The sequence below is a fragment of the Gambusia affinis genome, linkage group LG11, assembly GCF_019740435.1.
Source record: "Gambusia affinis linkage group LG11, SWU_Gaff_1.0, whole genome shotgun sequence".
Taxonomy (NCBI): Eukaryota; Metazoa; Chordata; class Actinopteri; order Cyprinodontiformes; family Poeciliidae; genus Gambusia; species Gambusia affinis.
In genome coordinates, this window is record NC_057878.1 from 7945628 (window position 1) to 7963416 (window position 17789).

General features: G+C 41.9%; 1 protein-coding gene across 5 annotated transcripts in view; it reads right to left on the minus strand.

Annotated features, from left to right (window-relative positions):
* Window positions 1-17789, minus strand: part of klf7b (Kruppel-like factor 7b) — a 135277-nt gene that overhangs the window by 82049 nt on the left and 35439 nt on the right. The window contains exon 1 of one of the 5 annotated variants that reach the window (XM_044132885.1): window positions 8022-8591. The exons of 3 other annotated variants lie outside the window; for them this stretch is intronic. In XM_044132885.1, coding sequence (XP_043988820.1) covers window positions 8022-8123 — 102 coding nt within the window. In that variant the 5' untranslated portion in view covers window positions 8124-8591. Of the gene's footprint in view, window positions 1-6687; window positions 6787-8021; window positions 8592-17789 lie in introns of those variants that run through there. One more of the 5 variants, XM_044132884.1, reaches the window with a different exon arrangement.

Here is a 17789-nt window from a genome sequence, read left to right on the forward strand (position 1 = left end):
CATTGGAAGTGCAAACCAACAGGCCGGAACTGCAGACGTGATTACGTTGCATTGAGCCCAGCAGCCATGTTGGATCTGGAGGTCAGTGTTGGAGAGGAAGCTCCAACTTTCCAAATTAAAACTTTGGATTCCAGAGGATGTTCTACCTCTGAGAAGCACAATGCAGCAAATCTCAGTTCATGTCCCTTTGTCAAAGTCTGCAATAATGCAACTCAATAATATGAAATATTGTTTTAGGTATCATATCCCAAGCCTCGTGCATTTAGTCTGAAAGTATGGTTGAAAATCCAAGCACGTATTTTTGTGCTCAAGATGCTAACGCTCGCAAAGAGTGTTGAAGGAAGTGGAAAAAAAGCCAGAAAAATGTGAATTCAAATTCAGGAAAATTACAAATAAACTCATTTGCATGTTTTTGTGATATTGTGCAGCTTTTCTCGCTACTGAGAAATTCTGATATTTCTGCGCAAATGGAGGCCATCTTAAGATTACAAGCAGCAGCGTGGCAAAACACGCATTAGCATCCCAGAAACCATCTGAAGACGTATTCCTGGGTAATTTGATGCATCTATGTCACTTTTTGAAGATTTTGTTTTTTATTTTTTGTGACGCTTGAGGCTTTCATTCAAACGTAGCTGGGCAGGAAGAAGGGGAAGACAGGTAGCAAATTGCCCAGGGCAGGAAACAGAACTGCATCGATGCAATCAGTGAAAATATGTCGAGAAATAAATGACTGGACTCCTCTTGCCGATATGAAATTAGCAAAATCCAACAAAGAGTTTAACGTCACTGTTGCTCAAAGTAGTTTTCTCCGAGATGATCACAATCGATGCGCTTTAACTCAGACGATGCTGAAGATCAACATAGAAACAGTCATTTCCTTCCTGGGTTGCTCTCCAGGTTCCAACGAACGTTTTCTATTGGTCCCCCACACCGATTCAGCAATGCCACCATCCAAACATCCGGCGACTTGCTGCAAAGAGCCACGGTTGGTCAAAACGCAGCGTGTTGATGACTTGAAAGCGCAGCACAAACAACATAAAGCGCACCATTTAAATGAGAAAACGCGGTAAGAAGTCTTCCTACGCAGAAGCATGTTCAAAGACATCAACGATGAATTTCTGCGATTTTAATCTGAAATATCTATTGCTTCACGCAACACGAGAGCACTGGAGTAAAGTTCGAGTTCACTTGATGAAAGAACATTTTCCCACATTTAAAAAGAGCCACATATCTGTCTCTCTCTCATCACTCAGCGCATGAAGAGAAGCTTTATTCGTCGACCTCTTTCACCTTTCTTCTTGCGCTGATCTCACACTTCCATCTTTTTCTCTACATTCTTTTGTTTCTCTCCCTCAGCTTCATCTTTTTTTGTCTGCTGTGACTATGACAAAGCAGCTGTGCTCCACAGACAATTACATAACTGTGTGTGTGTGTGCGTGTGTGTGTGTGTGTGTGTCAACCCCGGGCAAACTGTGAGACACACATTAAAGGAGGGCAGAAAGAGAGAAAAGGAAAAGGACCAAAAGTCTCATCTTTTCTGACTAACTTTAATCTGCACTTTTATTTTGTCTGCTGGTGTTTTCGGCATCTCTCGTCCTCTTCCTCTTACCAAGCGCCCCTCCGTTCCCGCCCCAAGCCCCTCCACCCTTCACTCCATCCCCAGAGTTACTGGGCTGTGAAATGTGAAAAACTGCAGCATGCATGGCAATTCATTATCTTGTCAAACTTCCCCGAGCCCGCCTCAAGCCGTGGGCAGATAGTCAGAGAGGAAAACAGAGCGAGAAAGAAAACGAAAGAGAGAAAACAGTTCATGCAGTGGTCACTGCAGCAGGTCAACAGGTTGCAGAGGGGATGAGAAGGAGGGAAGAAAAGAAAAAAAAAAAAGCAGACGGTACGCATGAGTAGCTGCACAGCCTGCAAGCGTATTCTGCAGCTTGGATACTCAAATGGTTTACTGGGGGTTGTTTTATTTTTATTTACTTTAGAGATCTGTGAGCAGCATTCTGTCAGAGCTTTAGATATCATTAGATAGTTTGGTTGGATGTTTTTATTGCAACACAGGCAGACAGAAGTTTTAACTTTCTTTTATGCTTCATAAGCTAAGAAAACAACACAGGATGTACGAGTAAAAACTCAGTTTTGGTTGCCAGCTATGTTTTTATTTATTGTCTTTATTGTGTTTGTCTTATCTGGAAATGTGACATGCATGTTATATTGTACTGATTGGGAAGCTGCATATAATTTACATATTTGAAATAAATAATACAGTAGGTCTAGTTTTTAACTGTTTTTTTATTTTTATTTTTATTATTATTATTATTATTATTTGTGTCGACCTTACAAAGCCCTAAGGTGTGTTAGCGGGACTCCGGTTCAAAGATACAGGAATCGAAAGAGGATGGTTAAAGAAATGGCATTTATGAAGCTGGAAAGATTTTTGCTTTAGTAAATTTAGGCTCATTTTTAAGGTCGGTTGCAGAAGCATCTCTCTATAACGTCCAACGATTTTCTCTCCTGGGTCTGCTTTAGAAACATGACAAGTGGTTCAACCCTCTCAAACTTTTTCGATGCAAACTGTAGCATAATATTGAAAGCGCAACCTCCAGACTGTCGCACAGCTTTCTGCCTCAAGCTGTTAAAATACTGTGAACATTATGTAAATATATCGTTGCCTTTATTACACTCCCAGGCAAGCACAAAATGTTCTATACGTCCGCAAAGTTCTGATTTTAGCGACACGTTTCTTCTCACTGGAATTAATGTTCGTATTATGAAGCGGCCAAGAGAATCTGTGGAGCCAAAGTTTAGGACGATGACAAAAACACAAGAAAACAAGTGGAAAAACAAAAACAAAATCCACTCAGGAAGTATAACTTTGATTGCTGTGACACCATTAAAGGCTTTTCTGTTTGTAAATGACAAGAGTGTGAACGTTTTTCAACATAAATTGCACATAAAAATAGTTGGGAAGGCAGAAACATGCCTCCCAGTTGAATAAACATAAAACCTTTTAATTTAATATCATTTTATTATGAGCCAAGCTCAGTCACTAGCTTGCCACGTTGTTGCTCTAAACGATAACTAGCTGCACCTAAAAGGGTAGATAAAAGGGACTTTTCCCACTTCTAAAAATCGCACGTGTTAGAAATATGTGAGCGTTTCTTTTACTGGAGAACGGAACCGGATAGGACTGGATACTGTTTATTTTATTTATTTTTTTTTTACCATTTGCACTGCCACACTGTCTGATTGCATTGGAGAAGCAGATTTAGGCTTGTAGCCTTTCCTGGACAAAAGCAGGCAAGGTTTCCCTGTAACACAGAACCGGCTGGTCTAGCAGAGTGCTGTAATGACTCCACAGCAAATAAATCAATACGCTTGAAAAGAACTACAGACACACACAGCATGTAAACTAGCAGACAAGATGAGAAAAAGATATTCGAGTCAGCCGGTTTAAAGCAACGCAACACTTTTAAATAGATACCTGCAAACCTTGCACACACACGCACACACACGCCCACACACACAGCCTGTAAATGCAGCTCTACAACATCCACATAAAAAAAACATGGCCTCTACTTCAATTACACTTTCAGCATCCCTCTGTTTTCGCTTTCTCTACTTCCCTCTGTTTTTTATCAGACCTCTGAGCGGCTCTGCTGTGGAATAAATGGATTACTCCTAATTGGGACGTCTGAGTTTGATCCTTGACCACTCCGCACAGGCGCACAGATGCCCTCCTCCCCCCCGAAAGCCCATCACTTCAGTCCTAATGCAGAAAGATGCTGCAATTGCACACAGGACGCCGTCAAATGCAACGAAAATGACAGGCAGGTAAGACAAAGGCTGTTGTTTCCCCTGCGTCTGTTACCATGATGCAAAGCAGCTGATAAAAGGCTGCATGAGGATACAGAGCCTTGAGAGATAAATGATAGCCACAAATCAGGCTGCCTGATTGTGTCGTGTTGTTTGTCTGACGGGGTGTGCACGTGTGTGTGGTTCTGTCCGTCTGACAGCAAACGGCCAATTACTGTCGAAAGTGGCGGGATGAGTCCTGCCAGACCTTAGCTTTCCATTAGTGCATGCCAGCCAAGCGTGTGCGCATGTGTGTGTGAGCGTTAGTTTGTGTAGGCGTGCGCGTGTGTTTGTAAGCCTATGAGCGATGGAGTAAATGAGGGAATAGCGAGAGACAGAAGGAACAAGAGTGGAAAAAATGCGAGTGTGCCAGGTTTCTGTCCGTGTCGCAGCTAGTGCAGATGCATTCAAAAAGAGAAAAAAAAAAGAGAAAAAGACATTATTTTCTTTTTTTTGTTTGGTTCCTTCAAGCTACAATGACAGAGAATATTCCACACTTCAAAACTGGAAAATGGACCATAAATGCTCAACGCTGAGGAAAATAAAAGTCAAAATCTGCTTAACTCCTAAAATGTAGGATTTATTTAAAAACAGGCCGACAGAAACAAAGAGTGGGATGAAGTAATGGTTTTCTACAAGCAGTCTCGTCTGGCTGCAGAGGGCCTTCCAGAACATTGTTAGCCTAATTTAGCACAAACATCTTATTAGCAAAGCTATAAACCAATGGAATTATTCTGAACAAGCAATTCAGGTCGAGTAATGGTATCCATTAGAAGCTAATTGCTTTCTGCCTCCAAATCTATCTAAAATATTACAATTTTCTTGCCAGAAAGACATCCTGGGATGTCGTGCTAAGCATTTCCTTAGCTATCTATACAGTAAGCAAACCTGTAATAAGTGTATGGAAAATGGACAGAAATCTCTTTCTCTCTCTCCGCAATGTGTCTAATGTAATAAGCATTTCCTCGAACCAAGCAGGATATTATTTCAAATGCTGTGAGAAAAAAAAAGCTAATAAGAAAACCAACCAAACAGTTTTCAAACTAAACAGCTTGATGTTTATCTTTGGAGATGAGCAACAAGTCACTGGGAGGAGGAGGCTTCCTTTCCATCACCCTAATCTTTAGCTTCCTGTTCAGGTTTTCCATTAAATGCAAGTCTGGACACTAGCAAGGCTGCTAAAGAAGTAAGAAATGTAAAATGTTTAAATTACTTTAAACCTAAGTCTAGTAGGACCACAAATAATCTTGGTTGTAATTATTTATATGTTCCTGCTCTTTTGACACAGATATCTCTTTAGTTCAGCTAGCTAGGCCAGCCTAAGTGCTAAGTCAGGCTAGGCCGAACATGCAGCTACTGAACCAATCTCTGTTCTAAACCCGCTTTGAATTTTTGGAAGTATCAAAGGTTTTCTGGATAAACTATTTATTTTTTAACTGACATGTAAAAGTCAGGAGCACAGCAGCCTTAGAGCAAGAAGGTTCTGGTTTTGAATCCTGGCTTGGATTCTCCCTACATGTTACGGCTTCCTCTCATAATCCACAACTCTTAGGTTAAATGGTCCCTCTAAACCTGTAAGTGTGTGTGAGCGTGTGAGCGTGTGTGGGTGTGTGTGTGTGCATGGTCGTCTGTCCTGTGTCTCTTGTCCTGTCATGGGCCGATCCTGCAACTCAGTCACCCCAATGGACAATGGACATACAGTAAGTGATATTTAGTGTCCATTTTGTTTGCCTGATTAAAAGCATGGCCACCAAATGGCTCTTAAACAGGATGCACAGCTATTTCTTAGTGTTGCTATAGCAACTGTTGTGGGATTAATCATTTTTCAACCAAGAAAATATGGCATTTTGAAATCTATTGCATCACTAATTGGTAGTGAAGTAGTCCAGCAATATGCACGTAAGATATTCATTTAGTATCTGTAACATAAGACTCCAAACTGAAAGTAAACCAGTTAATTTTTTTTATTACACCTGAACTAATTGTTTACATTACTAAACAATTAACATAAATGAGGAGGGAAAAAAAGGGCGGCAAAGTGAGCCGTTTGCACTAAATCCAGGATGAAGCAACACTTAACCAGTGGGTGAGAGGAAACGTAGTTTCTGCTTCATCCAACACTGCAACAATTTCCATGTGCGTGTTTCATAAACACACACACACGCACACACACACACACACGCCGACAATCCAGAGGAGATGGGATGCTACACACAGGCCCAGGAGAGATGTTGGATTCACATGGATCATATGATCTGTCTTAACTTGACAAAAACAAACCGTTCGAAATAAAATCAGCGGGTAAACAATTCAACATGGACAGAATGGCGGGAGATTCGAGTGCCTAAATAGTAGGTTATGAAGCAGTCTGCATCCTAACTTGCACTGTCAGCTGAATGTCGTGGTGCCTGGCATGCATTATTCAGCAGCATTATCTGCAAACAAACAGTGGCAGGTGTGGATGTATTATTTAAGAAAAAGTCAATTCCTATTAGGCACGTGTCCATCTCCTACAGCTTGTGTGTTTTGTGTCTCGGAGGATAATCCCAAACATACCAGGCTGACAGACTCTCCTATTGATCACATCAGTCACACAAAGAGCAGCATCAGCCTCCAGGAGCAAAACGCGCACATTTCTCCACCAACCCCCCCATCATCGGCATGGAACCAAGAATGCAGAACCGCTTTCACCGTCATTCTACTCTCATGTCGGCACCGCACCATCACTTTCACGCAATAAGTTACAGCTTGTTAAATATGATTTTTTTTTAAATGACGACAAAAATCGCAAAGCAACCAAAGTTGCCAGTCACCGGATGTTGCCGTCTCTACCTTTTTGTTCAGCCGTCTCCTCCGACTCTGATCACAGTTGATGGGAAGATTCTCTGAGCACACCTTCCCAGCGTAGCACATGACAGTGGCAGCATCATGCTGCAGAGGGAAACGGACGAGAGCAGAAAGGAGGACGAGACGGGAACAGAATCCAGGACGATCCTGGAGGGAAGTGACCCATTCAGCATCCAAAACAGGCATGAAGAAAACCGTAAGGAGCTCAAGTTGCTGTTTGCCACAGCAACAAGGACGCAGCTAGCATCAGGATGAAGGCAGTCTAATCAGATGAGACCAAATCTGAACCTCATGTCCAACATCCAAAAGGTTCTGTGAGGAGGAAAACTAGCAATGCGCATCACAACCGTCCCCATGGTGATACACAGCGATAGAAGAATGATGCTGTGGGAACGCTTACTTAGCCTTGTGGACCGGGGAAGCTGTTGATGGAGCCCACAGTCCATCAAATCACATTCATTTATTAAGATGACCCAGTCAAAGCCCGGATCTAAATACAAGTGAGAATCTTTGACTGGAATTGAAAATTACAGTTTCTGCAAAAATCAGATTTGGTCCTCCCTCCCCCCGCCACTCTGTGTTTCTGAAAATGAAGGGCTACTAGACACATACATTAAAAAAATAAAAAATAAAATTTGCAGTTGTACTTGCAGCAATTTCAGGGAGCCATTTTTTCCCCCCATTAATAGACGTCGTTTATCAGAATCTATAGCAGGAACAGCGTTTCCAACCTCAACCTCCTGCTTCTGGAGAGTTTTGCGCATCAATTCCGGGTGGATTAAACGCTGAAGGGACTCCTAGCAGCAACAGCGTCATGCTCCTGCTTTTACATTAATGATCAGGGGAGGTTAATTAAACCTCGAGTAGCTGCGCTGAAGGATCACGGGCACGTTGCTTTTTTTGGAGTGCGCGTAAACACGCATTGGAGTGTTTACGCACACTTTTCTTCTCTTTAAACGTTGCCAGTCTGTGCCATTGGTGCGTATGGATGTATCCTCCCCCTTCCTATTTCCCTCTGTGTGCAGGCGCGCGCGCGTGTGTGTGTGGGTGTGTGTGCGCGCGTGTGTTTTTCTCCTGTCAGCGGACCTCGCGGTGCTCCATGTGAGCGAGAGAAGAAAAAAAAAAAGACGCAACTAACACGGGGCTCAGCAGCGACTCCCCTCCTAATGCAAAAGCCACTTTTGAAACCCGCACAGAAAACATCAAACATGCGCACTCAGGACATTTTATTTCAGTTTCTGATTGTTTGTAAAAGAGACGAGAGGAGGAGAAGAAGAAGAAGAAGCAGAAGAAGAAATAAAAAGCGCATCATCTCTGACCTGCTGCCAGTTCTCCTCCAGGGAAGGCATTGCCGAGAAATAACCAGTGTCATGGACGAGTTGGAGTTCCTGGAAAATACTGTAATTCGCCAAAACATCCATGGTTGACGAGGAAGGGGAAGGGGAGAGGGTAAAAAAAGAAGGCAAAGTAAAGAAGTCCGGAATAGAGGCGATTAAAAACGCACTTCTTCTTTTCTCTTTTTTTTCCTCTTTCTTTCTCAGAGTGGAGAAAACAAACCACAAAAAGCTGGCGGAAAAGCGCGAGCTGGTGCAGACGAGCGCGCACCTGAGCACTTTAATTAAAAAAAATAAAAAAATCGAGAAACGGCAACGTGGGTAGAAAGTGTGTTATTTGATCTTTGTCAGCGCAATCCCCGCTTTCTCTCTCTCTCTCTCTCTCTCTACTCCTCCAGCTTGCTCTGTCACGCCTTCTCTCCTCAATCCGGGGGTGCCAGATCTATTTCCGCATTGCCAGATTGCCGATCGGGCTCCGTCCGAAGCTGCCAGGTTGCCAGGTTTGCTCCTTCAGCAGCAGACTGTACCCCGGCGCGGAGAAGCGGACGGGAGTTCATGAGGAGGAGGAAGAGGAGGGGCGTGGGGGGTGAGAGGCGGAGTCACCTTGTCACTCAATTTCATGCGTGACCTTATAAGGCAAATAGGGTTGATGATGTCACTCTTGTCCAATTAAGGAGGCGCTGAGACAGAGGGAGTGGGCGGGGCTTTGAGGGACGCAGCCGCGCCATTGGCTGCGTGGGGACGTCGGTCTCGCTGTAGATGGCAGCGAGGGGGTGAGTTATTTTTAGAGGCCTATATAAAAGCAGCAGCATTCCTCTCTCAGTCATAACAGGCTGCACGGGCAAAGAGGTAAGAAGCGGGAAGTCGGCGGCTGCGGCGCGCGCGACGAAAGTGTGAATTTGCGGAAAGTTGCAGGTGAGAGTCAGAAGAAGAAAAAGAAGAAGCAGCGGTGGTGGCAATAACAAAAGAAGAAGAAAAAAAGATGCTGTTGTTGTTTTGGAAGGCGCGAGCCCCTCAGCTCAGATCCCTCGTGCGGTTTTCCTGTGGTTACGTCCTGCGTGTAGAGCAGCGACTCCGTGGGAGGAAGAGCTCGGCTCAGTCCGCCCTCCTGCTCAGTTGAGGTTTTTATTTTTGTAGTTGAGAGTGAAAATAAAAATGCAACAAAAGCACGTTTTCTTTCTTTCTTTTTTGTTTAACTATTAATTTCCCTTCCCCACACTATGAACATGCACATAACTGGAAGTGTTAACTCTCATTTTCATCACTTCTGCTTTCCAGCTACCAGTGCATAAAATTACCTTTGATATGAGTGATGGAATATTCATACATGACAGTTTGGATAATAAAGAGAGCAAAAAGAAAGCAGACGCCCCATCATGGTGCAGTTTGAATGCTTAAAATACATAGAGCTTCAATTTCCTCTAATCAAAGATTTTAACTTAAAAGTTAAAAATCAGATTTTGCTTCCGGTTGTTTTGTACATTAATGTGTAATTTCAGTCATTCACACAATGCCCTGCAAAAGTTAAAATATGCCCTTATTTTTAAATTGTTTGTTATGACAAAAGTGAAGAACATGCAGTTTTCAGGGAGATTCTTGCAATTACAAATCTGAAAGAAATGCTCCATCAACCCCTTTACTCCAACACTCCTGAAGATAAAGCACAACCAGTTCAGAAATCGGTTGGCAAGACAATCAGAGATCACCTGTGTGCAGCTAGATCTCAGTATAAATACAGTAGTTTTGTTAGGGGACCTTAGACCTCTAACATTATCATTCTCTTAGACCTGATGTTCAGAGACTGGCATCACAAAACACAAGCAGACGGGTCATGGAGAGGTTTAAAACCAGAGTCAGGTTATCAAGTAAAAGCCCAAGCTTTTAACATTGCGCAGAGCTCAATTCACTAATTCATGGTAGAAATGGATCTGACCATCGCTACCCTACCAAGGCCTCTCACCTTCCGCATGGTAACTCTGAAGAAGCTGCAGATATCCACAATAACTTAACAGCGGGACAACAGTCAACTCTTCATTCCACTGTAGCCTCTCAGAAGGAGTAGCAAGAAGACAGAGTCCATGTGGAAGAAGCTGCTCCGAACAGATGAGACCCAAAATAATAAACAGAAACTAAAACTCTACTGAAGGTATGCGGAACATTTGAGAGATATCGGAGCTTCATCACAAAGCAATAAGACAACCTTAAGCATACAGTCTGACAGTAGATTGGTTAAGAACAAAGAACATTCATGGTCAAAGTTCAGACTAAAATCACATTGAGAACCACGCTTCCCATGCAGTCTGAGTCTAGTCCAAAGAATAATGGGGAAACAATCCAGCTATAGATGGAGATGGAGATGGAGATTTTGCATCATTACTGCAAAATGGGATTTTGTGAAAAAATCCACACCACATTATTAAGTTTTTACTTTGGAAAAAAAAGCAAGAAACTGTCAAAATGTTTTTAAAAAGCATGCATAATTTACCAACGCACTTTACAAATTTGCTTAAAAACTGATATGTTTTCAAACGGTTTCACTACATTTAGCCACTAAAGTCTTACGTGTCTTAAATGATGAATATGGAAAAATACCATAATGACTAATTAGACTCGTCTTGTTTGATCTTCAGAAATCTGATGGCCTTTCTAAGTTTCAATATTTCTCCGTATTTACAAACTTCGCACATCGACAAAAAAAAAAAAAAGTCAAGAAGGTTCGACTTGTGCGCAAATTCTTAAACATTTTTGAAACGGTTTTGTACGACAACAGTAATTCAAACAGCAAAATGTTTAAAATTGTTCAACAGAAGGCATAATGGGTTGTGTAGGAGCAGATTATGAATTTCTGTATTATAAATGTTCGGGTCACATGATTTGTCAGGTGTCTATTTAAGTAGTACCTGGTGTTAATGAAGGCAGGTGTGTTCCACCCGAGAGGGGGAAACAGTTTTGACCGCAACATAATAAACGATGTGGTGACAAAGAAAGAAACTGATTGGCGTGTCAACTTTACCCCGGTGTACCACCTCAGGGGCTTCAAGCATTTGGCTTAGCCTCTTCAATCAAGTCAAAACTGGGTATCACAAGGAAAGATTGTAAGAAAGGAACTTTGGATGGCGTTTGTCTACGATGAGGGACGCAGTCGGAGCCTGTGTGTTGGGAACGGAGCGTCAGCTGATTGGCATTAGCTCATCTGCAGCCTGGGGTGACGTCGGACAGGATCGGCGTTCAGGAGGACACCTGGATTTCCTTGTTGCTGGATTTGAAATGTACGCATCGAATAGGTATGTGTAGCGCTACAATTAGCGAGATGGCCATTTGAATCTAAATCTAAACGTGTGCACACATAATGGCGTAAATCCAATGCATTGGTTGCTGAAGTGGAGGAACAATTAACTTTGTATCAATTAACTGGTTGCGATCTATTGACTGACGGACTTTTATTATGGAGGATTGCGTAGCGGACGTGGATTTACCAGCGGGTGCTAGTGCGCCATCTACTGCTGACAAACAGGACTTTCTGACTAGCAGTTGTGACACACAAACGGGCAAACGAGTGGTTAAACTTTCTGCTAAAGCAATTGCTGATCGGTTAGATCGATTGCAAGCTGGTAGAAAGGCTAAGCTAAATAAAGCTAGCAGTTTAAAGAAAAAAATACAAGAGTTGATGCAAAATGGTTTGGTTTCAGAAGTTCAAACGTCTCTTGATGGGTACATTGATTTGTGTGTTGAAATAAGATGCATGCATGATTCATTAATTAATTTATTGCCGGTTGAGGAGAAAGAAAAACATGAAATATGGTTTAAAGCAAAAATGTTGTTTACTGATGAATTTGCTGAAAATGTGAAAAGGTGGGTTAAATCAAAAGAAAACGATGAAAATGAAAATGCTGATCATTTACTTAATGGTGTTGATATTAATCATGATGATGATAGTATTAAGCCTAATGATAGTGTTTCCAATGTGAGTAAACATTACAACAAAAGTGTTACCAGCAATCGGTCAAGTACAACTTCCTCTGCACAAATAAAAGCTGCAGCAGAGCGAGCTGCACTGGTTGCAAGAATGGCTGTTTTGAAGGAACGTCAAGCACTGGAGGAACAGGAGCAACTGATAAAAAGGAAAAGGGAACAGCTTGAGTTGGAAACTGAGCTAGCTGCGTCTACTGCAAAGTTGGCAGTTCTGCAGGCTTCTGATGAACAATGTTTTTCCCGTGCACTAACTGACGGAATGAACTCTTATTTTGAAAAGGAAAAAAGGAAACTGACATCAGATAAAACTCTTAATGTCATGGCAAAGGATTATTATCCCACAGTATGTAAAGTAATGCAGCAAAGAAATGCAGTATCAACACAAACCAAACTGCAAGCAATGGATGTGCGACCAAAACAGACTGAAAAGAAAAGTTCTATGAGCAAGCAGTATTTTGATGCACATGATCAAATGGACTTAGAAAATTCATATGATTTGCAACATGATGCAACAACTGCTTGTGGAAATCAAACCAGACAAAGGATAAATCATCAAACTGATCAAGTTCAAAATGGAGATGTTGTCACTATTATGTGTAAGCAAAATGAAATAATTGATGCACTTGTGCATCAACAGCGTCTATTGTCTTTACCACCACGACACATTCCTGTGTTTGAAGGAGATCCATTGCAATATAAAGCTTTCATTAAAGCGTTTGAACAAGGAGTGGAAAAGAAAGCCAGTAAAGCTGACTGTCTGTATTATTTGGAGCAGTTCACTGCAGGACAGCCTAAGGAACTGGTCCGCAGCTGCCAGCATATGGATATTGAACGTGGCTACATTGTAGCAAAGGGTCTTCTGCAGGAACATTTCGGAAATGAATACAAAATAGGAACTGCTTATATAAACAAAGCTCTGAACTGGCCATCAATAAAATCAGAGGATGTTAAAGCTCTACAAGCTTATGCTTTGTTTCTACGAGGATGTTGCAATGTGATGGAAGAACTTCAATATATGCAGGAGTTGGATATGCCAAGTAATATGAAAATGGTCATTTCTAAGCTGCCATACAAACTCAGAGAGAGATGGAGGGGTGTTGCTCATGATATTTGGGAGTCATACGACCACAGAGCTCATTTTATTGATCTGGTTGTATTTCTGGAGAAACATGTGAGGATCTTGTCTGATCCAATTTTTGGTGATATTGAAGTGTATGCACCTCAACATACAGCTGGCCAGAGGTCTTCCAGCAGCTTCAAGCTACAGTCAAGAATCAGAAGTAAAGAGAGTAGTTTTGCTACCACAGCAACATCAGTGGATTACTCTGAAAATGGATCAAAGATACAAAGGCCATACTGTCATTGTTGTTCAGGTGCTCACCTTATGGATAAATGCCAACAGTTTAAAAACAAGAAACACAGAGAGAAAATCTGTCTGTTGAAGGACAAAGGGATTTGTTTTGGATGCTTGTGTACTGGTCACATCAGCAGAGATTGTAATAAACGTTTAATCTGTGAAATTTGTGATCAACGACACCCAACTGTGTTGCATATTCCAAAGGCAAATTCTGAGCCTGAACCAATAAAAGAGCCAACCGGACTTAAACCATCAACTCTTCCTCAGACATGTGGACATACAGGGGCCGGAAAGAGTCGCTGTATTCTGTCCATTATTCCAGTACAAGTAAAATCTACCAAAGGAGTGGATGTCATACAGACATACGCTTTTTTAGATCCTGGTAGTACGGCTACATTTTGTTCAGAACATCTTATGCAAAGATTAAACATCACAGGGAAAAGGACTAAATTTCTCTTAAAAACAATGGGGCAGGAAAAGGTTGTTACTGCTTATTCATTGTCTGGCATAGAGGTATCAGGGTTGAATGGAAACAACTTTTATCCTCTGCCAGAAGTTCTTACGCAGAAGCAAATGCCAGTTACTTCAGATAATATTGTTACTGCTGCAGAAATAGAAAGATGGCCTTATTTGTCAAAGGTTCAAATCCCCACCATAAAAGCCAATGTTGACTTGTTGATAGGAACCAACGCTCCCAAGATGCTAGAGCCTTGGGAAGTGGTCAACAGCTGTGGAGATGGCCCATATGCTACAAGGACAGTGTTGGGCTGGGTGATTAATGGTCTATTGAATGAAGATGGAAATAACAGCAGTACTGAAGTGAAGCCATGTTCTGCTCTAGTAAACAAGATTTCTGTATCTAACTTGGAGTTCCTGCTCAACAAACAGTATGACCATGACTTCAATGAGAAAACCTTAGAGAAACTGAAATGTCAAGAGAAGACATTCGTTTTATGGAAATCATGGAATCCTCTTTAACTTTACAGGATAAGAGATATTGTCTGAAACTGCCCTTTAGGAACACAGATGCTATGCTACCAAATAGCTATTCTGTAGCCAAGCAGAGGATACTTGGATTAAGAAGGTTTGTAAATGACCCTCAACTTCAAAAGGAATATTCAAGTTGCCTTCAGGATGTTATTGAAAAGGGTTATGCCGAGCAAGTACTAGATCAACAGAAACAAAATTTGAAATCTGGAGATGTCGTTGTCATCATGGATTCATCTGCCCCACGTGGCTCCTGGCCTCTTGCTAAAGTAATATCGGTTTTCTCTGATAAAAAGGGCATGGTGCGATCTGTAAAACTGCAGACAAAGAACAATATTATTGAAAGACCTATTACCAAACTTTGTTTGATACAGGGGGTGTAAATCAATGGATATGTATTCATTTGCTCCTGTTGTGGTTGTATAATTGTTGTGTCTGCCTGCCATAACAATTAGGGGCCGGTGTGTAGGAGCAGATTATGAATTTCTGTATTATAAATGTTCGGGTCACATGATTTGTCAGGTGTCTATTTAAGTAGTACCTGGTGTTAATGAAGGCAGGTGTGTTCCACCCGAGAGGGGGAAACAGTTTTGACCGCAACATAATAAACGATGTGGTGACAAAGAAAGAAACTGATTGGCGTGTCAACTTTACCCCGGTGTACCACCTCAGGGGCTTCAAGCATTTGGCTTAGCCTCTTCAGGTTGCATCAATAGTCAGCCAATGCTGGAGCATGTGACAGTCAAAATGGGACCCATTGAAACTTCATCAAGCATGCAAGGAGATATTAGGTAGTTAATACAACTTTTAGTAACTTACTTAAACCAATTCCTAATTTTAAGAGCCTTGACTTTAAATTTTATTCTGGAATTGCTTGCATACTTTACACTAAACTCTTTTCCTGGCGCAATAAGCGCTCTGAGTGGTTTGTGTTTTAGCTTTAACGTTGCTCTTTCCCTTCCTAACGCGCATGTAATGACGTTAGGACTCCAATCCAGAGATTTATGCATTCTGAGTTTGCATTTGACTGAGAAACCAAATCGAAACCTGTCTCAAATGTCAGACATCAGATACACATTCAGCCCAATAATACAAATCGTCTTATATCTCAAGCAACGATCATCATTCGTGGCAGGAATGTTTCATGTAGAAATTTCCATTCATAATTTGATACAGTTCAGATTGGCTGTAGGTGTGGCCCCAGGTTCAGGTGTTAGGCGGCCGTGAATTGTGCAAATTTTATGTAAATATAGTCTAAAACAGTCTGCCGGAGGACAGAACAGAATCTTGCAGACAAAGACAGGACAGCCTAAAAGAAAGCAAACCAACTTCAAGCGAGCAAATGTCAGTAAAATGCTGACGTATAAAGTAAAATATTCATAGTTTTAAAGTGGAATTGCTTCAAGAGACACTAAAACATTGAGTTTTAGTGTCTTTTAGATGCCTATAAATAAGCGCAAAGCATGGGCTTGTTCTTACAATCTGACATTTTGGAGTAAACATTTTTAACATTTGCACTTCATATTCATAGCTCTTTGCAGTCTTGACCTCCAACATACTATTTTCTTCTTCACAATCATCTTATCCACATTGAATGCAACAGAACGAACACCACCTCAAACCCTTTCCACATTTGTTCAAGCTTCAAACAAATGTGTTTTTGAGGAGCGGTGGAGGATTGTTCTGTTTGCTGCTCTGTGTTTACCGACCGGGTGGCTACCTGGCGCCGCCTCGTCTTTGGGAACCTGGGCAGGAAGGTGGGGGAAGTGTTGGAGGAGGAGTCTCCTGTGATGCTGGTTGGAGCAGGGACAAGGACAGGCCATGTGGGGCTGCGGGCCGGCTTACCTTTGACCTCTGTAGGGGATAAGGCCGTGGAGGGACTTGAGGCTGGCTTGTTGGGTGGAGGTTGTGGTCTTTGAGTGGGGCTAAAAGTGTGGAAGGAATATTAAACTAATGCAAATCACAGTGCACTTATAGGGAGATCTATACCTCAGCGCATATGAATTAATGCGTTCACTGGAATGTGGCTCCACTTTGTTTCTAAAAAAGGAGATTTTTAATTGAATCATTTTCAAATACTTGAGTAGTGTTTATATTTAGAAAAATCAAAAACGCAGAGCTTACCTGATTTGGGACAATAATTCTTAAATATAGCACAATATTTGAAAAGCATGCATTTATTATAAAACAAAAAAAGCCCTTCCTAAAGTCTGGCCCAGAGGGCAGGTGCCTATCTCCAGCAGGCAATGTGGGGTACAGCCTGAACAGGCACCCATTCACAGGGCAACACAGACAAAAACAACCAGTACACTTATACCAACGGGTAATTTGGTAGATAAATTAATTTGGTAGATAGATAACTGATACATTAACCAGAAACTGGCTGGTTTCTGGTTAATCTATCAGTCACGTTTTTGGATTGTGGGAGAAAATCAAAGTACGCAGAGGGAACCAACGCATACACCTGGAGAACATCCAAACTCTACACAGATTCACTCCAGCCTGGGATTCAAACCTAGAACCTTCTTGCTGCAAGGCAACAGTAGTGCTACCAACTTCCATCATGCAGCCCAACCTTTATTATAACACCTATAAATACAATCCAGTGCAACAAACTGCCTTCAGAGGTCAGTCAGTTAGCAAACAGTCTCCATCCACTTCTAGATATATACAGCTGTTCTGTGAAGAATGCTTGCAAAAGAACATTAGGGACGATCAGGGAACGCAGAGAGTAATTCAGTGTTATGATACCAAATATTGTAAATGGGTTTGGACATTTTCCAAGCAACCATTCAAATCATCATCCACAAATGGAAAGTTTATGGCACCACTGCAAGTGTGCCAAAACGTAATACGACATGTTGAGCAAGAACAGCATTAGTCGGACAAGCAAACAAGAGTCCGATAGTAACCGGTGGAGCCTCAGAGTTGGTTGGAAAATTTATCAACTAGACAGCCGTAACTCCACAAATCAGACTTTTTAAATAATTTTTATTTGCGTCAAGAAAAACCAAAGTCCTGTTGGTAATGTGCCCCAGGTCACTGAGGGGACAGAAAACAAATAGCTGGAAAATAACAACACACATCACCATCCACACACCGTTTCTATGGTGAAACATGGTAGTGGCAGCATCATGTGGCAATTGACGCATGGTCTAGAGCAGGGGTGTCAAACTGCAGTCCTCAAGGGCCGCTGTCCTGCAACTTTTAGATATGCCTTCGCTGCACCACACCTGAATAGGATAATTAGGTCATTAGCAAGGTTCTGGAGAACTGATCTACACAAGGAGGAGGTAATTAAGCCATTTCATTCCAGTGTTTTGTACCTGTGGCTCATCTAAAAACTGCAGGACACCGGCCCTTGAGGACTGGAGCTTGACACCCCTGGTCTAGAGGTTCAAATTTGAACGCAATTAAGAATCTTTAGCAAGAATTGA